Source organism: Biomphalaria glabrata, chromosome 4 (genome assembly GCF_947242115.1).
Source record: "Biomphalaria glabrata chromosome 4, xgBioGlab47.1, whole genome shotgun sequence".
Taxonomy (NCBI): Eukaryota; Metazoa; Mollusca; class Gastropoda; family Planorbidae; genus Biomphalaria; species Biomphalaria glabrata.
In genome coordinates, this window is record NC_074714.1 from 14793062 (window position 1) to 14817321 (window position 24260).

The 24260-nt window shown below is 38.9% G+C and overlaps 1 protein-coding gene across 1 annotated transcript in view; it reads left to right on the forward strand.

Moving 5' to 3' along the window:
- The first annotated feature begins 803 nt into the window (after nucleotides 1-803).
- The window catches only part of LOC106062302 (macrophage-expressed gene 1 protein-like), a 49152-nt gene continuing 25695 nt past the window's right edge, over nucleotides 804-24260 (forward strand). The window contains exons 1-7 of the mRNA XM_056026345.1: nucleotides 804-1035; nucleotides 1865-2017; nucleotides 4248-4385; nucleotides 5547-5752; nucleotides 8498-8634; nucleotides 12185-12344; nucleotides 18807-19040. Of these exons, the coding sequence (XP_055882320.1) occupies nucleotides 985-1035; nucleotides 1865-2017; nucleotides 4248-4385; nucleotides 5547-5752; nucleotides 8498-8634; nucleotides 12185-12344; nucleotides 18807-19040 (1079 nt within the window). The 5' untranslated portion in view covers nucleotides 804-984. The remainder of the gene's footprint in view (nucleotides 1036-1864; nucleotides 2018-4247; nucleotides 4386-5546; nucleotides 5753-8497; nucleotides 8635-12184; nucleotides 12345-18806; nucleotides 19041-24260) is intronic.

The following is a 24260-nucleotide window of genomic DNA, read 5'->3' on the forward strand; positions in this document are numbered from 1 at the left end:
GATTTCCAATTGAGACTGCGCACTTAAACGGATATTATTCTTAAATTCTTAACTAATAGTTGGGACGACATCGCTGAAGCCAGTGTTACCTTAGCCCAAAGCATGTGCACAGACCTCAAGATGAGCAGACCTCAAAGACGTCTTGGCCACACACAAAACACGAATGACAGACGAAAAAGACTCTGTAGTAACACACACAAGAAAAGGCCATGAATGGAAATTAATTCTTCCTTAGACGGAATAATTCAAGAAATCACTCAATATGAGAAATATCATGATATGGTAAGTAAGAATGGATTTTTGTAGCCATCCCAACTATTGAGTCCTCAGATCGAATTAATTGCGATCAACGATGAAAAATGTGTGACTCAGTAATTTGGGTATTGATGTAAAAAAAAAAGAAAAGATTTCGATAAAATTATTGATAATTTTGAGAGCACGAAAGTACGTAAGATTTATTTCTAGTATCTTTTTTTTTAATTGTTTATTTTTTTGTTTTGTTTTACGAAGTAGCAATACGTTAACAATGAAACTCGGCAAAATAAAATACTAAATTATCTGTTTTATTTTGATTTTTTTGGGAAAGGGGGGCATCATCAGGAGCTGCCACAATTGGCTTCGAATACCCTAGACACGCCTTTGTTACAGTAGCTTCTGTAAATCTTTTTTAGAAAAAGTGAAGTGTTCCCATAGTGGTCATAAGTGCATTCTTTTTGTTGCTGCATTGATGCCTGGTCCTATAAAATAGCCTTTTTTACGGATGCGATCGTTTAGCTTGAGTTACTCTGCTAAGTTCTCTGAATGGGTGACAGATAGTCAATAGTATACTGTTTAAACGTGAGCTTCTTAAATAAGACAACATATTATCATTATAATCTTTTGGCATTACAGCGGTGCTAAACAAAAGTTATTAAAATTAAATAAATTAATATGATACCTCTTACAAGGCTCTCTATATCACAGTGGGACTTTTAAACATCCTCAATGCAAATAGACGTGCAGTCGAAAAAATACATTCATCGAAACATGTATAAGGTATGTTGATTAGATCCAAAAATGGTCCTAGTAGTATATAATATATATCACAGTTTTGCGAGTGTTTTAAATTTCCTACATTCCTTAATTAGATATCATTATGCTAATTAACAAGAAAAAAAAAAGATTTTAAGATTTTTACTTGTTTTGTTTACTGTAAATGACAACATTTGATCATTAGCCACATAGACTCCCACTGTTTGTATTCTTTTACATGCGTGGAGATATGTGTAATATTTAAATAAATGGATGTTTTGGTCAGTAATATTTTGTGTCACATTATTTATTTCTACCTGGACATAATTGAAAATTAGTACAAGGATTTCTGTTTTTGTTGTAAAGTCTCGTAATTTGTATTTATTAAATTATTGCTTTTATATAGCGCTACTTTCATGCTTTTAGCATGCTCAGAGCGCTATGGTCTAATCTCATTTGAGTACCGGTGGGGGGAGGGGGTATCTGGGAGAAGGTTTTTCCGAGCTGCCTTTTAGGCATCTATTACGATGATATGTGCATATCTAAACGTTCACATTATTGTACAATTATATACACTATAGATATCACTCTCTAAATATGAGCAAATTGCATTTACAAATTTTTATCTCAAAGGCAACAATGTCAACTCTTTTATCTCTTCTCTGTGAATCTCTTTCATCTAAATTTTCATCACAAAGGGAAGCAATCGTATTGCATATTAAACTTCTGGAGACTTTTTCAATGGGCAGTCTCCCCTGTTAACCCAATTCTAAGAGTTAGGAGGATAACAAGATGAGAAAGATATGAAAACGCTTCGCTATTTTAATGCTATTGATTTATATTCGTCCTTTAGGTCTTGCTGCTGACAATCTTGATGTTAAAAAGCATTGTGGCTGTGCCGACATCGAGACAGCAAGTTAAAGAAGACGAAACTGACTTGGACTTGCCGATTGGTGATGCTCGCAAATGTCAAACTGTGAAAAATGTGGACGTTGAACGATTTGGGGTATGTATAGCTAAGTAATCTAAACTACCCCCCCTCCATTCACTCTTTGCGATCTGTAGAGCAGACGACGTGAAGCTCATCTGTTTCCATGGCTCACGGCTAACGAGGGTTTCATGTGGCCAGCACAACTTCCAACCGCCTTATAACTTAAACCATCTAAAGTCAAGTACCTATTGTCAGGTCTTTGTTTGCATGACATTATTGATTCTTAATTTGTGTAGGTACTAAAAATAATTAGAAGTACAAATGTATATGTATTATGATTATTTTATAACCTGTATTATTTTAGCCCCAAGTTCAGCCCGACAGTCACACCATACATACCCAGTTGTGCATAAACTAATAAACGAGGTGTATGATGATTTAAATTTAATCTAATGATATTTGTACAATGACCATGACATATGATCTATAATAATAATAAAGAATATGATTGCATATAGTATGGTGTGAACATTCAATACTTATAGTAAGATTCAGATAAATACTTAATTAGTATTTAAAAATAAACAAGAATAATTCACCTTAATTATAAGGTTCAGTAATATTGTCCACACATTGACAATCTTTCAAGACAACAACTGGCAATACACGTAGATCTATATTCTAGCCAAGAAACTGTTCACCGACGATCCATAAGTAAAAGTCTATTGTAGCATCCAAATCTCTCAACTTCACAAAACACCACCAGGTCTGGATATAACAATCCGCAATCTGGAATCTGGAACCTCAGACTCGTAAATCAAACTTGAAAAACACCAGACAGAAAACCTGAGATGAAAACCTTAGTTCTGTAACCAAAAACTGAGACTTGCAATCTCACTACTGAAACCTGAGATCGAGACTTGACACTGAGACCCTATAGAAAGATAAAGAACAGATTCTTCTAATCTAATTACGAAATACGAATACGATCGAATCCATATACAAAATAAACTATACAATATGAAATAAAACTCACCCTAAACAAGGGTCAAGATAATCCTTTAAGAATATGTCCAAGGTAAACGCTAAGGCTGTCCAGTAACATAAGCACAAGGAGAAATTCAATAGCTGAGCAGAATATAGACTGCTTCAGTCTAACAACAAGGCGTGAATGCACCAGACGAACTAAGACACAATGCGTGATAAAAAAATTATGACGGAGCAACAAGGGGAGATCAGCTAGTCCACAAGAAAATAAAATAGCGCGAATGACATCATCACCTATTGATGAAATCAGCGCTATAAAATAAAAAAAAAAACATTTTTACTAAGCAACTAATTCAATAGGTGCGATACCTATTACTTTGACGGTCCTAAAAATCCCGAAAATTAAAATTCCAGTCTTCACCTAGGTTCGAACCTCTCGGTCTGGAAGCTGGGCGCTGTACCTCTCAGCCACCATGGCTCAGTACCAGTAAACAAATGCACCTGTATTTCTTAAACTTATACTAGAATTAAAACTTCATCTTGTAGATATATTTATTTTAAATTTTGGGTTTTTTGGCACATCGGAACAATTTAGGCCATGTCGTGCCCATATTCTCTTTAGTGTTATTCCCCCTTTATATCTCATAAGCTACATTTTGTACAGTTAAGTCATTCAGAACAAGGTCCATTCACAGTTCAGATGGTAAAAATATTAAAAATGTATTAATTTAATAAAAAAACTGTTGTAAATATTATGTAGTCACAATTTCTTTGCCCTATCACAAATCAAACCTTCGTATATATCCCCACCTCCCGGATAAAGCCCTGTATATTCCCAGGGTCGACACTATCAAACAGTGTTTTTAAGTTGTGTGCTCTAAAATATTTTCCCCTAATATCCTGGTATTTGGGAAAATCAATGAGGATATGTTCCACGGTGAGACAAGAGTCACAGTAATCACAAAGTGGGGCTCCTCTCTCTTCAGCACAATGGAGTGCGTGACTTTATCTTATGCTCCCTCCCTATTTTTTTCGACAACTAAGGGATCTTGCTCAGCGCTTCTTCAACATGTTATACCTATTAAATTAAAAGCAAACGTATTGAAAACACTTGTCTTTATCGCTTCTATGAGAGAGGATGATTCTAATTTGACTGGTCGTGTAGTGTAGGCTTCGGACCGTCCTGACGATGGTCACGAGATCGAACCTTCACGTCTGATTCCCATGCTCTCCTGCAGGAAGTTTGGACTTGGGCATATTGATCTTCATTTCTAAATTAACGACCGAAACTTGAGTTCATATATTTGATTTTTTACAGGTGTTACCAGGTGTAGGTTGGGACAATCTTCGTAATCTAGAAGCTGGACTTGTGGTCACCTATAAATATACAGAATGTAAAGAAACTGATGATGGAGTCTACCTTATACCCGACAATGTATTTACTATTCCGATCAAGGTAAAATTACATTATCATTACTTGTAGCTTTGATGGTCACGCTTTCAAATGTAGGCCTGTGCATTTTGTTCACACCAGACTGGCTGTTTGGATGTATGTGTCTTAATGATGTAATCATAGCAACCTGGCTATGTGTCCAACTCATTTTATTACTGTTAAACTACCAACTGGAACCTTTTAGCCTCACTTCCTTAGACAGAATGAAATATTTGTTAAGGAACTTCGGACACTTTGAAATCGAACTTCAGATGACGTTTTGCTTTACAATTTTTTTTTATTAAAGAATAAAGCAAAAAGGAATAATATGTTGTCGATAGTTATATTATTTTTCTTGGCAATGGAACTAGTAGTGTAAAGTTCTGCATTTCGTTACCTGAAAGTGAATGTGAAATTAAATGCGAACCTGGCCTAACTGATGTCTTATAATGATTATCTAATTGATCTAATTGTTTTATAAAGAGTCCATTTCTTATTCAAAGCCTCTAGGGAAGAAAAAACAACATTTACGTAAAAAAAAATTCCTTTAATTAAGAGTTCCTTCAATGTAAAACGTAGCAGCAGTCCAAGCGATAATATAAAAAAAACTACTTATTAATTGCTTTTTTTATATATTATTTTTCACTTATATCCATAGTTAATAGTTGTTTTCTTTTTTTTAAAAGTTAATATTATTTTCTGTAAATGGAATAATTAGTATGACAGAACTTATTTAATTTAGCAATACACTTGTAAAAAAAAAAAAAAATTAACAAAAAATGTAAACCGTTTGAATAAATGTGTTAGAAATAAGGTACATGTCCATCTCCCTGACTAAATAGCCTATAGTGTTTCTTACTATTAATAGTCAATAGTTCAAAAATGGTGTATGTTTATGAAAAAAATGAGCTTGCATACTTGATTTTAAAAATTAGACTTTTAGCTTTCAGAAAAAAAAAAGTAGCCGTTGCATCAGAACATTGAATAGTTTAAAGTCTAAAATATTATGATGTTGGATTTTGACTATCTTTTCTAGTTAACGAGATCTAAACGGGACGGATGGGCTAACGGACGGACATTTTCATTATATACCACTAAACTATTAACATTTGTTTGTATCCTGTTATGATATGTAACACAATGAATCATTTGAAATATTAATAATTTTCGTCTTGAAATTTTCAGAACAGCAAAGTTCAAAGATTTGCTGAAATTATTGAAAGCTGGAACAGCGCTTCTTCACTAACTGCCAATAGTATAAACATAGGTGCGGGGGTGTCCCTTCGTAAATATGCAATCAGTGGAATGTTCTCAAGGGAACACGAAGAGTTAAAGACTAAGCAAATTGAAGAGAAATCTAGTACTGTCAGAGTTCAACTGAGATATCCAAGGCAAGTTGAACACATTTACGTCTATTGTAGCTACCAGAAAAATTCACAATTCTGACCGGCTTAGTATTTAAAAAGCTTACTACCAATTAACTCTGTCTAGTACAAATCTCGTATATCTCCCACTTCCCATTTTTGGATTAAATTGAAACTTCGAACAATTATTTATTGTCGATTACAACGCATGAATAAATTGAGATAATGAACATTTATTTGTAAATAACTAATTTTGTTTTATATACAGGCACTACTAGCTAAGCAAACAAAGTTCACCACCACAGTTTGCTTAAAAAATTAAAATATTTTGGCATTGATGGTCCATTGCATCTGAGGATTAAAGATTTTCTGATAGGGAGAGAACAAACTGTAATAATAAATGGCTCTAAATCAACACCAATAACAGTAAACTCAGGCGTACCTCAAGGAACAGTCTTAGGTTCACTACTTTGTTTTAATTTACATAAACGATTTACCAAATTGCATTACTTCAGGAACTAAAAACGCAAAATACCTAGGTGTTATAATAAATAACAAACTGTTATGGAATCCCCATATTGATGAAACTATCAAAAATAAAAAAAGCATTAGGGTTTATCATGGGGTTCAAACCCGCCCAGAAATGAAATCCCCCCCCCCCCCCCCGTAGGGTGGATCGGAATTTAGTGACTGATTTTTTGCTTTGATTTTGTTTACCTGGAGTTTTTAGTTTAGAACCCCTTACCAGGGGTTTTGAGTTTAAAACCCCCTTCCAGAGGTTTTGAGTTTAAAACCCCCTACCAGGGGGTTTTGAGTTTAAACCCTCCTTCACCGGGGTTTGAAGGTAAAAAATACCTCTTTATTATTAAAAACAAAGCAAATGCAAATTATACACTTAGAATTCTTTGAGTGTTGTCAAAGGGGTTTTGAGTTTAAACTCCCCTCCAGTGGAGTTTGAAGCTAAAAAAATACCTTTTCAATATTAGAAAAGCAAATTACACACTCTAAAATCTATGAGCGCAGCCAAAGGGGCTTTGAGTTTTAAACCCCACGCCAGCGGGGTTTGAAGATAACAAATTCATCTTCAATGTAAAAAAAAGCAAATTACGCACTCAAAATGCTATGAGCATTGCCAAAAGGGGTTTCGAGTTTAAAACCCCCTTCAGAGGGTTTTGATGCTAAAAAATACCTCTTCAATATAAAAAAAAAGCAAATTACACACTCAAATTATTTGAGCGTAGCCAAACCAATTGGGGGTTTTGAGTTTAAATCTCTCTCCTAAAGATGACTTTTTTTTAAAACCCCTCCAAATGGTTTTGAGTTTTTAATCCCCTTACAGGGCGTTTTGAGGTGGAAAACCTCTATCTTCATATATTATTGTAAAGCAAACTACAGTTACCATGATCGTAGCTAAATGGTGTTTTGAATTAAAAAAAAAAAACAACCTCCAGAGATTTAGGATGATTTTGACGATAAAACTTCCCTTTTCGATATAAAATCTAAAGAAATCTACAGTCACCTAAATCGAAGAGCGTATTCAAGAGAGTTTACACATTTCTACCAGTGGCGGGGCTCCATTAATAAAGTGCAGTAAATAGTCATCGACGAAACTGAAAAACACTAAATGTGGCTCAACAAAGATGGCTAAGACGGACTTTAGGAGTCAGTTTAAGTCAGTTATAGAGATCGGGTCTAAATTTTAAAAAATTCTAATGCCGAACTGGGAGTCGACCCCTTAGTAAGAGCGTCGCATGAGGTATGCGGGACATGTTCTCCGATAGAATGAATTACGCATAATAAGAGTTGCGATGACATGCTAGTACAAACTTGGCGCCACACATTCATGTAGGTCCTCAGAGCAGCTGGGAAGAGGCCTCAGACATTACCAGATTTTTGTGGAAGCAGCTTGACGGCAAATGCGCCGAACGGCACGGGAGGAGGGGGCGGTCTTAGTCAGTAAGAAGACTTTTTGAAATAAAACTTTTTAATAGCAGGAAAATGCACTGTAGATATCTCAGAATATGCATTTTGTTGGCTTTCAGAACCAGAAATAGTGCTTGGCGGCGGGGCTCCGCCCCGAGCTGAGGGAGCTTCCCCGAAAAAAAAATCCTGGCTACGCTCATGGGGTTTATTAAAAGAAATTTCTATAAAATAAAACATAAAACTAAAATGTTATTTAACCTTGGTTAGGAAAAAAATAGAATATGCATCCTCTGTTTGGGACCCCTCAACTCAAGAAAACATTAAGAAACTGGAACAGGCACAAAATTGAGCAGTGAGATTCATAACAAACGAATATTCACATTTGACTAGAGTAACACCTTTATTAAAATCACTAAATTTAGAAAGCCTTCAGGTTAGAAGACTCAAAAGTAAAGTAGCAATTATACATAAAACACTGAACCATAATCTTCAAATACAATATATATATATATATGCTAGGACAAATTTGTACTAATACTCCTACTTCCTTAGTGCTATTAGAGCATGGAATGGGTTGCCTGAGCTAGCCAGGAAAACCAGTGACTTGGCAGAATTTAAGTCATTGCTTGTCGCGTATGACGTAATCATCCCGTTTTTTTTAAAGTAACGTCTGTATTATATAAAATAAGATAAGAAGATAATGATATTGTGGCTTTTCTAAAGCTGAAAAAGGTCTAAAACAATATTATTAATTTCATTTTTCTATGTAAGAATATTTCATTAAAAAAAGTATTTTTCAATATTTTTTTTATGTATATAATTCAATAAAATATCTTAATATAAACACAGATATGAAGCTAAACTTCAACCAGACGCAGAGTTAAGTCCTCAATTTAAAAATCGACTACTAAGCATAGCCGTCAAGATTGAGCTAAATCAGACTAGTCAAGCAGAGTATGAGGCGCAACTCCTGGTGCGAGATTTCGGTAACTGATAAATCTAACTAGTTTTTTTCTTGAATTTATTCTTCACTTTCAAGTGAGAAAGTTATGAGGAAGTTATAGATAGACTGTTTAATAAGCAGTATTCTTTGTCTAAACATTAATTTTTTGGGATAAAAATATTTCTATTACAAATGTTACAAGAACTCGCATGCAAATGTTCTTTTCACCCTCGTGATTCCTTGCAACATTCTCGTGTCCTGTGAAGTATGTGGAAACATTTTATAAGTTGACGTCATTACTAACGATTTCATTACTGAAAGTCAATTCCAAATCCAGACTCATTTCAATTATTTGTTTTAACAACCATGAGAGCTGATGTTTTGAGACGGTAACAAGGTATGTGATTAAAACACATAAAATTTGTTATCTTTCTGAGTATAGGATAAATAATGGTATTTGAGTATGTGATTAATATACATAAAATCGCTAACATTGAGCATAGAATATATATATATATATATTTATATTATAATAACTGAAGGGAGGCAAACTCAACGAGACATAGATGTTTATTTACAGGACATCACAAATACATGTAAAACAACATGTCTAGAGCACAGCATCTTTACATCAGCTCTCACTTGGGAGGACATCGTTCTCTCTCTCATGTCAACATCCACTTCGTCTTGTCACTAAGAGTGAGAACCTTCTGCACTATCTTGGATGGCGGTGTGCATGACAATTTTATAACATTACCCCCTTCTTAACACTTTTCGTCCCGAAAAGAAATAGTGCAGTAGAGGTTTGACAGTTCAGGTAAAGGTCGATCGGTGGGAGTCACAGACGGCAGGAAGCGTGTTCCCCACGAAGACATCGCACACTTTTCTTCGGCCGCCGCTTTCTTTTTCTCCAGTTGACCAGGCTGTTGTTGAGACGATGACGTGGCCTTTCGACACACAAAGAGATAGATTCGAGCTTTGTTCTCTTCAACACAACCGTGGCTTGGACACGCTGCTTCAGCAGACCCTCTCGACAGACGCCTCTCATGGGAGTTTCAGGTTCACATGTAGCAAGTTGCAAATAAAGTTCAATGCCTGCAGTCACCCGCAACTAACAGTCTCACGTCCATGAGATTGGTCTCTACAAGTTCAGGTTAAAGATGTCTTCCTCTTGACTGCTCAGATTTAGAGTGGGTTGACTGACATTCATCTATGCCAATGTCAATGATGATGACAGAAGTACACATACTTTGTTGGTAGTTTTCTTGGCGTCCACATTCCCTGTATGATGTGCCGCAAGTACAGTTGATACTAAACTTTTGGATGCATTTCCCTCGTGAGCACCGGCGGATAGGCAGAGGTCTTTAAGGTCTACAGCAATAGGCTAGGACGCGACCCAACGTTGTCTTGATCTGTCCGGCTCATTGAGGTAATGGTAACAGGTACAACAGGAGCAAACTAACTTAAGGTACATCCCGTTGAGAACGTCGCAGCAATCATTGTCACGCTTCTCGTCTTGAGAGTCACAACCACAAGACTTGCCCACAACACAGACAGACGGCGCTCCAATCCCCAGCGTCTCCGTCACTACTGTCTGTGCAGCCACAGTCCTCACCATGCAACTTCTTCACCAACGAGTCTACAGGCAACTGCTCCTTCACAAACGAGTCTATTCTTCCTTTCGCTTGAGACACCATTTTATCGAATTGGTCTGTTTGTCCCTCCACTTGTGATACACACACTTTCATCTACCTTGTTCCTCATCCTGTTGATTTGTTCACACATTGCATCAATATCTTTCTGTATCTTGCCAATGAGCTCCACAATCTCTGGCTCAATTTCAAATAGGTCTCCGAATCTTCGTCGTCGTCGATCATAACTTGCCTGAGACGAGCTGTAAGCGCCTCTTTGCTAGCAACAAGCTTCAGGCGTCTGTAACGAAGTTCCTTCCTTAGCTCTTTAACTAAAAGCTGGTCTAGTTGTTTCAACGATGCCTTTGTGACCGAATCCTACCTCCTCTCGTTGAGTCGCCTATGATCCCACTTTTGACACCAATGTAATAACTGAAGGGAGGCAAACTCAACGAGACATAGATGTTTATTTACAGGTCATCACAAATACATGTAGAACAACATGTCTAGAGCACAGCATCTTTACATCAGCTCTCCCTTGGGCGGAAATAGTTCTATCTCTCATGTCAACATCCGACTTAGTCTTTTCACTAATAGTGCGAACCTTCTGCAATATCTTGGATGGCGGTGTGCATGGCAAGATTATAACAATATATCTATCTATCTATCTATCTATCTATCTATCTATCTATCTATTTATCTATCTATCTATCTATCTATCTATCTATCTATCTATATATATAGATATATATATATATGGCAAATTCAAATTAAGAAGAAGAAGAAAAGTTAGTGATTGAATGTAGGTCTATTGGGGGAGGGGATGATGATATTAGAAATGACTGCCCAAAATATTTGAGCGTAGTGCTGGGGGAGGTCATTATAATACATCGGGCCGTTCTAATTCAACTGAACATATTGTTACGATTCTCTCCTAATCAGGCCTTCTGTAAACACTGCTAAACACAACACAACACATCAACACATCAAGAACTTGACAACAAGGCCCCAAATAATCTGGTACTTTAATAATGGTCAAATAAAACAGCCAATATGACACCATTGGCAGACAATAAACTACTACATTGTTACTCTGTATATCACGTACTAAACTCTTCTGTCTCTTCCTGGAGTCGTACATATCACTTGATGACTCAACCAGGACCGACTTCATGGCCGACTAACAGTCCCGGTCTTCGGTCTTAAACTGCCACTTTCTTACACACTGTGTCTGCTTCACGCAGGGTTATGATCAGATGACCATAACACTCGTCAAATTTGCGTGCAAAGTTCATACCAATAATGTCACTTGCCCTTCGATATAGCACGCTAAACTGTATTACTGACCTGTGTCACATATGTCAGCTGATCACACTCAGTTAACCCTATTGCGCCGCCAATAGGGTTACAACAATTTACTAGATTTCACCGACCAAAAAGTATGTAGAGGAAAGTTACAATGTTGGTAATTTTAGTGGAAGTGCAAAAATATTATTGTGATGATTTAATACTGCAAGTTGTCATGAAAGTGAGCTTTGACTATATACGTCTTCTATTAGTGTCCAGCAAAATTCTGCATAAGGAAGGTGCGCAAAATATTCATGAAAGTTTGGTTATTTGTTCAGATCTTTACTGAGTATAATGAAACATTAGAGTCGAGTGCGGGAATACCCTCTAAAAACGTATTTGGAAAAGCAAATAATTAAATTCTAAAATTGAAATTAAACTTAAACTAATGGGTCTGGTTAGAATCCCTGGAAAGAATGGCATTTTAAAATGTTCTAATATTTTAAAGATTCCCTTTAATTAGTTGGGAAAAGTAAAGACGCTCTTGTGAACCATAAAATAGATGAAGTTACGTCATCTGACTTTTACACACCTACTATTTTAATCTAACCCTAAGCGTTTACTTTATATAGAGTTTGTGTAGTGGCCTCTTAACAGATCACATTGTATTTCTAGGTACCCATGTACTGACCAGCGTTACTGCCGGCGCTGCTTTGGTGAAAGAAGATTACCTCAGCAATGATAAAATGTCTAGCTCTAAAGCAACGAAAAAGTCATACCTAGCTGCCGCCAGTGCATCTTTTTTAACTATATTCCAAATAAGTTCATCTTTTGGGTATTTGAGCTACTATTTATTCAAACATCACTTAAAAATATACACATGTCTATGTATTTATATATTATTCTCTCACAAATTTCCACACAGTCACATGTTAGCTCTCTTTTCTCTCTCCTTCTCTTTTTCTCTCCCTCCTTCTCTCTCTAATTCTACCCTTCTCTCTCTCTCTCTCTCTCTTCTTATCTCATTCTCTGAATCAATATCTCACTTCTCCTCTTCTAGCTCTTTTCACCTTTCTTGTTATTCTTTTCTCGTTCTCACTCTCTTTCATCTTGTCTCCTTATCACTCTCTTCTCTCTCTCTCTCTTTCTTCTATTCTTCTCTCTCTCCATCGCTCTTTCTCTCCATCCCTTCTGCGTCCCGAGACATGACGTTAAACTGCGCTCCTCTTTCCTTAGCACTTTTGGAGCTCAAAAGTGCCCTACTTCTTTTCTATCATTGTGTCTGCCTCCTCTTTTCCTAAGTCTGCCTTCATTGATCATCACACTGTCTCCTTAACTTTAAATTCTCACTACGTCCTAGACCAGTCCGTTTGCCGTGGACTGCGACGGGTAAGGGGGGATAAAGAGATCCTGGTGTTTGAGTGGTGGCTATCTGAGGATAAACCACAACAACACAATACTTTGGCTCCAAGTTCCCCTAGACCTGAGACCCAGATGGCCCGCTCTGGGTCAACCGGCTGGTCATGCCGAGCTACCAGCATAGGTCGTCGACCTATGCTGGAGGGCGGTGGCTGGAGGGTCAATCAGGGAGCTGCTGTATCGGACACATGTCCGATGTAGCAGCTGACTGAGTATAGCACCTGTGTAGCCCTGGCGGGCTCATTCTGGACATCCGAATGGCCCGTCCCCTTGTTGGACTCGATGGCGGGTGGGGAGCACAGGTGCCGAATTAACCAAAATATATATGGACAAAGAAACACACACAAAACTACTTGCCCCAGACCTATGTCTGGGCAAGAAACGTCGAATTGACGATAAAAAAGAGAAGGTCCCAAAAAACTGTGCCACCTGGCCATCATTTCTGGTGGTTAGGTGCACAGAGGAGGGTAAAAGCCTGACAAAGTTGAGCCCTTTTATTATCTATAAGGGACTCAAGTCAGTAGTGGGAGAGCCCAAGAGTGTGTCTAAGCTACACAAATCAATGGAACTCCTTGTAGAAGTAGACAGCAAGACACACTCTGATGGGCTTTTAAGATGCAGAAGACTCTGTGATCTCCAAGTGGAAGTCATGCCACACAAGAGTCTGAACACCAGCAGAGGTGTAATCAGCTCTAGGGACCTACTGGAATGTTCCGAGAAGGAAATAGTGGAGGGCATTGAAGGAGTCACCCATGCCCGGCGCATTACCAGGCGCAGGGAGGGTGAGGAGGTCAAAACCGCCACTATTATCCTCACATTCGGAACTAGGACACCGCCAGAGTATGTGAAGGCAGGATACCTACGAGTTCCAGTGAGGCCCTACATACCTAACCCCATGAGGTGCTTCAAGTGCCAGGGTTATGGACACGGCGCGGCAATCTGCAAGAGGAACACTGTGTGTGCCAGATGTGCTGGAGAGGGTCATGAGGACAAGGGCTGCACAGCCCAGTTCAAATGCCCAAACTGTCAAGCTGGCCACTCAGCCTACTCCAAGGACTGCCCTGTGTGGAAACAGGAGGTTGCCGTGCAGGAGTACAAGGCAAGAAACGGATGTACCTTTAGCCAGGCGAAATCGGCTGTACTGGCCCTACCCAAGGGCCAATTCGGCTTGACAAAGACCTACGCCCAGGCTGTTGCTAAGAAAGGAAGATCCATAGCCACACAGACGGACACATTGACCCCACCACCCCCTCCTCCTCCTCCAACTCAGAAGAAAACACCGCCAAAGAACACACCTCTGAAGAAACAAGAAAGCCCTGTTGTCATGCTAAAGAACAGGTTCTCTGTGCTCGCTGATGAGAGCATGGAGACTGAGCAGCATGTCAAAACCAATACTCCGGGAGAACCCGGAGAAATCATGTCTGACACAGGTTCTCCTCAGAGAACCCAGCCAGACACCCCAACCTCTACCGAGCTAGAGGTTGACCAACTCCCTAAGGGGAGAAATCAAAGCGGAGAGGATGCCCGAGGTGAGAGAGGAGGAAATAACCTCCGCTCTAACCAGAGGGATCTCCCCTCTCCAGAGAGAAAGACTTCCCCCAAAAGGGGGTTGTCCTCCTCTCCATCCAAACCCAAGAATAAAAATACCAAGGTCACTGGAATAAAGGGAAACCCCTCCGGGGGCCTCCCAAGGCCAAATAGCTCCAAGTAGGTCATCTAGAATAAGCCATGGATTCCAGAATTGTACAGTGGAATTGTAGAGGCCTCAAGGCCAATTACGAGGAAATGCAGCTACTGATGGACTCTGAGACTCCTGTAGCTGTCTGCTTACAGGAAACATTTCTGAAAGATTGCATCAGCTTCCGAAGCTACCGTGCTTACACCAAGAATGTTGAGGATGCAGAGAGAGCATCAGGTGGAGTCTGTATCCTTGTGAAGGATAGCATCCCCCATGAGAGGGTAGAACTACAGACCACACTACAGGCCGTAGCAGCTAGGATAACCCTTCACAAGGTTATCACTTGCTGCAGCCTGTATCTACCACCAGGCGCTCCATTAAACCGAACAGACATGGAGGACCTATTGAAACAACTCCCCCGGCCTTATTTAATCCTTGGGGATTTCAATGCCCATAACACCATGTGGGGATCCAACAATACCGACACAAGAGGTCGTATGCTGGAGGATATCTTCCTCCAACATGATTTATGCATACTTAATGATGCATCACCGACCTACTTGCACCCATGAACTGGATCATTCACATGCATTGACCTCACCGTATGCGTCCCCGGACTTCTGGACGATTTTAAATGGTCAGTTAGCAATGATCTACGGGGAAGTGATCACTTCCCAATCATCATTACTAACAATCTCCCTTCATTGGGACGACCTCAGCGGTGGAAACTGAATAAGGCCGATTGGGAACAATTCCAAAAAAGATGCTCTGAGGATATCACAGAAAATATCCTCCATGAACAGAACCCAGCTGATACCTTTGCTAGCAAGCTACTAAGTATAGCCAGGAAAGTTGTACCCCTAACCTCTGCAAATCAAAAACGGCCTAGCAAACCATGGTTTGATACAGCTTGCAAAAGTGCTATTGGTGATAGGAAAAAACGACTGGCTGCATTTATAAAGAATCCTTCCCAGGAAAACCTAAAGCTATTCAGAATAGCTAGAGCAAAGGCTAGACAAACCATACGGTCAGCCAAAAGGAATTCCTGGAGAAGTTTTGTCGGCAGTCTGGATGCCAAAACTTCTGCTAGAGCGGTTTGGAAGGCAGTAAGGCGAATCAAAGGGAAAGAATCAAATGCAATAGGGCATTTGAAAAACCAAGGACGAACTGTCACGTCCCCCAGAGAAATAGCTGACTGCCTTGCATCCTCAATAGCAGAAAAATCATCCACTGCACACTACACGCCAGAGTTCCAAAAAGTCAAAACCAGGGAGGAAAGACACTCCATTGATTTCAGGTCAGAGAACAATGAAGACTACAACAAACCGTTCTCGCTTGAGGAACTGAGGGAATCGCTGGACAAGTCACATGACACAGCGCCTGGAGAAGACGAAATCCATTACCAGTTCCTCAAGCACCTTCCCGAACCCTCATTGGCAGTCCTGCTAGGGGTCTATAACTGTGTGTGGTAAACAGGCGCTTTCCCAAACAGCTGGAGGAAAGCCACAGTTATACCGATACCTAAACCGGGAAGAGATGGCTCTGACCCAGCTAACTACCGACCAATAGCACTAACAAGCTGCATCTGCAAAACCATGGAAAGAATGATTAACAGTAGGCTGGTCTGGTACCTGGAAAGGAATAAAGTGATCTCAAACTACCATTGCGGATTCCGGCAGGGGCGGACAACAACTGACCACCTGGTAAGGCTGGAAGCTTATATTAGAAATGCATTACTCAGAAGAGAACATCTAGTAGCTGTATTCTTCGATATAGAAAAGGCCTATGACACAACCTGGAAACATGGCATTCTACGTGACCTGGCGCTTATGGGGCTTAAGGGACACCTCCCCCGTTTTGTGGAGGAATTCCTGAAAGATCGAAAATTTCAGGTTCGAGTGGGCAACTCCGCTTCTGACACTCATGACCAGGAAATGGGTGTACCCCAGGGCAGCATTCTGTCAGTCACCCTGTTCAACATTAAAATAAATAGCATCATAAATGCGCTGCCCCCTGGCATAGAGTGCTCTTTGTATGTTGATGACTTTGTCATTCTCACTTATGGGAAAAACATGAACACCTTAGAAAGAAAATTACAGTTATGTTTAAACAAAATTCAGGGTTGGGCAAACTATAATGGTTTCAAATTCTCAGACTCCAAAACAGTTAGTATGCATTTTTGTAATCTAAGGGGACTACACCCAGACCCTGAACTATTTATACACAAAAAGAAGATCCCTGTCGTGAAAACTACAAAATTTTTAGGCCTCACCTTAGATTCCAAATTTAATTTTCTCCCCCACATTAAGGAACTTAAGAAGAAATGCCAAAAGTCATTAAACATACTAAGAGTACTCAGCCATACGGACTGGGGAGCTGACAGAGATACCTTGCTGCTGCTCTATCGGAGTCTAATTCGATCCAAGCTAGACTACGGATCCATAATATATGGAGCAGCAAGGAAGTCGTACCTAAAAATACTGGAACCAATACAAAATGCTGCCCTGCGTCTGTGTCTCGGCGCGTTTCGTACATCACCTATCCCAAGTCTCCATGTGGAGGCTGGAGAACTCCCCATGGATATAAGAATGAAAAAGCTTGCAATGCAGTATATAGTCAAGCTAAAATCCAACCCCACGAACCCTGCTTTTGACTCCATATTTAACCCCACAGAGGTAGAATTATACAATCGAAGGCCTAACGTCATACAACCGTTGGGCCTTCGAATGAGAGAACCCATCCAAAATTTAACCCCACCCATTGACCAAATCTCTAAAATAGAAACCCCTCAGAATCCTCCTTGGCTAATGAATAAACCCAAATTAAATTTATCCCTCCTTAATTTCAAAAAAGAAAATACAGACCCAAGCATACTACAAGTCCACTTTAGGGAACTGCAGGAGAGCTACGGAGATTGTGGCACCATCTACACAGACGGATCCAAAATGGAGGGAAAGGTCGCGTGTGCCTGCTCCTTTCGGAACAAAACAATCTCCCGTAGACTCCCCGATGGCTGCTCCATCTTTACGGCCGAATTGCACGCAATATTGCTTGCACTTATGGCCGTAAAAGCATCAGAAAGGAGGAAATTTATAATCTGCTCCGACTCCAAATCTGCATTGCAAGCTTTGGGGCGGATGAAGACTGACATCCCATTGGTACATAAGAGCCTGAAGCTGTTGGACCAAATAACAGCCGACCGTAGGGATGTCACCTTCATCTGGGTCCCCTCCCATGTTGGCATTGAGGGAAACGAAGCCGCAGACAGAGAAGCAAAGAGAGCCCTAAATCATGCGGTGTCAGGAACCCAAATTCCCTACTCGGACCTGAGACAAAGTATTGCCTCTGCCACCTATCGAGAGTGGCAGAACCGATGGGAGGCTGAGACTCACAGTAAACTCAGGCAGATTGTGGCGGATGTCAGGTGGCGGCCCACATCTAAGGGTCTGACAAGGCGTGGTAGCACGACCATGTCCAGACTTAGGATTGGCCACACCTACATCACGCACTCTTTTGTACTGAAGAGAGAGGAGCCCCCACTTTGCGAGTACTGTGACTCTCGCCTCACCGTGGAACATATCCTCGTTGATTGCCCCAGATACCAGGATGTCAGGGCGAAATATTTTAGAGCCACTAATCTAAAAACACTATTTAATAATGTCGACCCTGGGAAGGTACTGGGCTTTATTCGGGAAATGGGGCTATCTACGAAGATCTGATTTCTGAATTTGTGAACATGCACTATTTACATTAGATTTTTACCAAATATTTAAATTCTTACTACCTTTACTATTTTAACTGTGAATAGACCTTGATTTTAATTATATGACTGTATAGAATCTGGCCCTTGTGGTTTAGAGAGAGAGTAGTCCTTAAGGAACTGCAGGCACGACATGGCCTAAATTGTGCCGATGTGCCTCAAATCACAAATCAAATCAAATCCATCCCTTCTAATGTTTTGTTCTCTCCCCTTTCCTTCTTACTTATGTCGTTCTCTCCTTCTCTTTTTCTCTCCTCTATTTATTTCTTTTCTCTCTTTTTTTCTCTCTGTTTGTCTATTTATTTTAATCTCTGCCTGCCTTTATAAACGTATGTGTTCCTTTTAAGTTTGTTAGCATTTCTTGATACACATCATCCCAATTACCGATTAAAAATGAATTATACCCTTACCCTTTTTTTCTTAATACTATTGTATTTCAGCATTTCATCCGAACAAAGTCAAAAAGACGCATACAGCAGCGCCACGACTCACTCAGTGATAAAAACTATTGGAGGTCCACTGTACGATCCAGAATCATCGAATCTGAGTGCCTGGGTTCGAGTAATAGAGAAAAATTTAGTTCCATTGGACAGGTCTGGAGAACTGTTAAGCGCCCTAGTGAAGCAGCAATTATTGCCAGAGCTACCTTTATCGACAATTGATGCATTGGAAAAGTGAGTTACGTTAGAAAGTGATAATAAAAAAAAGTAAATACGATTTCTCATTTAATAAAAGGTTTTATAGTAATATTAGCGATCTGCTCTTTCTTAATTTAATTTTTTTTAAAGGCGTCTTTAGCAAGAATCAAATATAAATTACATTAATAAATTCATTACAATCAGTAAGAAAATAATTCAAGAGACTATAGAGATATGAGTAGACGAGACCATGGAACCTAAACAAACGAAAAATGATAAAGAAAATAAAAAAAATAGCCCAACAAACAATTCGATCTCAAACATCTATAGTTTCCAAAGTTGATGATAGATTACTATTTCTCACTCTATTTCTAGGAAAAGCAAAAAATATCTAGTTAAAGCTAAATAAAGACCTTTCAGACATTGTGTCTATAGGGCAGATACTATAAAGATTATTTGTTTCTGTGGCCACTAATGTCATGTACCACCCATTAGAGCTGGGTGGAATCAGAGGCATTCAAAGATCCCAAAATTAAAATTACCAGTCTTCATCAGGATTCGAACCCGAGACCCCCAATTCAGAAGCCAAGCTCTTTTACCACTCAGCCAACGCGCCTCCTCTATTTCTAGTAATGCTTCATTATTGCAAGAATCTTTCCAGTGAGCCTTGCACTATTAAGTTCTGATGAACAGTTCAGCTCAACAAGGCTACATAAGACGTGCACAGAATGTTCATTTGTGTCTATTTATTTATTCGCCTCTTCACTGAATACAAAGAAACTATTCAGTTAATTTCGGTCATCGAAGTAAAAAGATGTAATCACTAATTTAATTTGTAAAGCCCCTGTCTCACTCATCTCACTCACTGTGTCTGTCTGCACCAAATTTAGTACATGGTTTTACCCATTCTTGGATCAAGTTGTAAACTAGCAAAACACGAATCAATAAAAAAATATTTACCAATTAGTCAATTAATTATTGGTAAATAATTAATATAGTTCAGTGTTAAGAGAAATTAATCTTACTAGTCGACCCACGGAGTAACAAACGCCTCTATTTTGCAGGGTTGGCCTGAGGCCACTGTAACTAATGCGACCGCAGTGGGCCGAGCAATTCCCTGAGACCCGCGGTAATTCTAGGTGTAAATTGGTAAATTAAACCATTTTATAATTTATAACAGATTTCCCGAAGCAACCGGATCTACCAGGAGCTCCTGGAAATCACCTGAAATTGCAAAAATATACGAAAAAGTCCTGGAGATCTCAGGAAGTTATTAAAATCTTTTGAAAACTTATAAAAATATCCTGAAATATAAAAGAAAAATTTTCATTTTTGGATGTCATTTAGTATGGGTAACGCCAATCCTACGCACGATAAAAAAACGGCATTATGCAATACCCGTAATTGTGGAATCTAGTGAAAGAAGCTTCTCGCGCCTCAAACTAATAAAGAATTACTTGAGGTTAACAATTCTCAAAGATGGGTTGAAACATTTGGTAATTATTTCTATTGAGCGTGATCTGTGTAGGTAGGAAACATAATTCTTATGATTTACTGTATGACTTCGCTACACGCAAGGCTCGTGTAGTAATTCTGTGAGTAGTAAAGAATGAGTTAATGCAAAGACGAATATACTTTCTAATACAAACTCTTAATTTTCACTTATTATTCGTATCCATACCCAAGCTGGGCCCCACGAAGTTTGTTTCGCATTGGGCTCCACAATGGTTAAGTCCGGCCCTTCTATTTAGTGACGGGTTTATACAGATTAGATTACTTGTTCTCTTTCTATGACTTCATGGTCACAATGGTTAAGTCCGGCCCTGCTATTTGGTGACGGTTGAATACTACTTGTTCTCTCCCCCCCCCCCTTTTTTTTTTCGCCTCTAAAATTACGTGGGGTAACACTAGTTCTTCCGACTTGCAGAAATAAAAAAGTGATCTTACCATTACCTGGTGTCCAAACTCTTGAGCCATGAAGAGAGTTATATATATATATAAATTGTATAGAAAGATATGGCAATAAATTTACCGTTGTTTCCCTTATGTAAGCTGTTTAAAATTGGTTTATATTTTGCTTATGTAATATTTTGAAAAATTAGATCTGCAAATGAGTCATTTATATTTTTTTAACACAATAGACATAGAGTGTTAAATGTACTAGAATACACGTCCACCAAGTTTCATAGTAAAGGACGATAGTGTTACGAATTTCTCTCTCTCTCCTAATCAGGCCCTCTGTAATCACAAACAAAACACATCTAATACAAGAACTTGACAACAAGAGTTCCAATCTGGTACTTTAATGAGGAAATAAAAACAAACAACAGTATGACACAGTTTTCGACACAAATACTACAAACGCTACACTGTACATTACCGTACATGGGCGCCCGGAGTATTTTTTGCAAGGGGGTACAAGTCAGGGGCTGACTGGCTCTATGGGCAAACGGGCAAACGCCCGGTGGGCCGATACCAAATGGGCCTGTCTGGTCGTTGCCAAAGAAAAAAAAAATTAAATGCAGACAACTTTTAAAAAAGTGACAGCAGCAAGACACAAAGGCCCGAACAAGTTTTCTTGTTGTTGTTGCTTTTTTAAATTATTATTACAATTAATTTTGTTTGAAATTCATCAAGAATATCAAGAAAAATACACTATACACTGTACGTATCATTTGCAAAACGTTAGACTGTACTTTCTGTTATGCACGAGCGGCATAGACTGCTTTGATGTCTTCGATGCTGTGTTTGGCCTAATCATTGTGCTGATTGACCTTTGATGGCGCTTACATTTTTTGCTCCTTCCCTCCCCTGTCTTCTGATGGTTCCATTGTCAGTTAACGAAAAAGAGGGATGAGAGAGGTTAAGTTAGAAAAACATTGATATAACGCAGCCAAAAAAAAAAAAAAAATAGGCGCTACTATTAGCTCTTTAACAATACTTAATAGAAATTAACTTGAACACATACACACAGCCGCGAAATTGCAAACCGCCCAACTTATTTATAGCTCAATATGGGTATATATAAAGTTATACTTTCTGCGATTTGAAAAGAAATAGTAAGTTTCTTTTTGTTAATTTTTAAAAACAGATCTAAAAATACTACACTTAAGGCTTACAAAAAATATTATTTAATTAAAAATAAATCTAGATCTAAATACATTTTAATACTATTATAATTAATGACAAACTTATGATTAATATGAAGTCATTAATGATGAAAATTATTACAATAATTTATATAGCGCTGTCACATCCGATATTTAATGAAAGGAGATTTAATTTATATTTTAAATAATGGGTCATGGTATATTTATATATATATATACAAATCGCGTTTTTGAGAATGTACTAGGACGAAGCAAGAGCTTTTCACATTAAGTATATACCTCTTTAACCGTTCTGCTTTCTCTTATCTTTTAATGGAATGGGTTGCCTGAGTCAGCCAGGAAACAAATGATTTAGCACATTTTAAGTCTCAGATCAACATGCATGACTAGATTGACACATGAAATGCGTATGACATAACTATCTTATATTTTTAAGAAACGTCTGTAATCTATAAGTAATACCAAAAAGATTCAAACTAATTGAGGCTGCTATTGTATTGTTTATAGTTTGCAGACTAGATACATGTATATCCATTCAGTTTTCGATGCGTTATCAAACTTTATATATTTTGTAGAGAATTAGGCTCACACCTAACACATGGGCGTAGTCGGGAGGGGGGAGGTTCAAATCATCACTTGCCTCAGAACTCATTGTCTGAAAGGGAAAGTTTACTTACTGCCCCAGTGCAGCGAACTTACGTAACCTATAGTCACCAAATTTCATGAGCGTAACCAAAAGGGGTTTTTTGGTACCCTCCCCCCTTCAATACAAAAACTAAAGCATTTTACCATTTTCTACCAGTCGCTGAACTCCAGTGAATAGCAAATTTAGTTTTTAAATTTTTATTTAGCGGAGGAGTAGCAGGCTAATTGCACTGTATATACCTCCGAATATGCATTTTTTAAAGCTAAAATCAACGAAAATGATGCTTGGTTCCGGGACTTCGCCCCGGACCACACTTGGGGAGCTCACAGCGCTTCCCCGGACTTCCTATATCTCCCTTGGCGGTGTGTACTGTCTTTCCACTAATTATAGGAAGAGAGTATTCTAGTGTAGAAAAAACGTTTGAAAGAATGAAAGATCAGAATGTAATGAAGATTAATTACATATTCACACACACTAATATATATATATATATATATATATATATATATATATATATATATATTGTTACGTATTTCTGAATCTTCTGGCTAGATGTATTAGTTGGCACACAAATAAAAACACAGCAAAGAACTTGACGACTCAACTTTCAGTTTCATATAACTTTAATGACTATTAACTCTAACATGTAGCGTAGAAGACTGTACAATATCTGTCAGTTTACAGTTAGCTATACTTTAGCAAGACAAACGACACTAGCTCCAGCTGGAATAACCTGCCCAGTGTGCAGCCGAACATTCCGGGCTCACATAGGTCTCACCAGCCACATGAGGAGGCATAAAACCACAGTGCAAAGCCCTCAGCCCCCTGGATGACAAAGTGGTCATCATCGAACCACGATGGACGAACTATATATATATATATATATACTTTGTTGCAATTCATCTCTTCACCTCGTTGCAATTCATCTCTTCTCATCTTGCATCGAGCCGTATTCCACAGAACAGACCAACAGACCCAGTGTCGCTCCAGGTCTCCCAGAGCTGAACCAAGTCGTACTCAAGTCTACCGAATCAGAGCCGCACACGTCTTACATCGACTGTATCGACTGTAACGGCTCAAGTCCACTGTCGTTCACTGTATAGACTTTAACGACTGTAGTCCACTCCAGTTAACTCTACCCTAGTTAACTTGATTAAAAGTCGTACACATTTCACTTCCACTAGAGCCGCACACGTCTTACATCGTCTGTATCGACTGTCACGACTCACTCACGACTAACTTTCACATTAACTTTCTGGCTTATATAGAGTCCCTAATCGCTCCTCCAAAGTTGCACAAACACTGCTTGTATCTTCTGGAATAACACGTGAGGAAACGTCACATCCTGTCTTTGTTTATACATGTAGATTCCAGAAAACATCGGCTGCAGTGTCATCTTGCCGGGGTCACAAGTTGTGACCTCTGTCTGTCCCTGGACATTGCTAGTACCTTCTGGAATAACACGTAAGGACACGTCACATCCTGTCTTTGTTGATACAT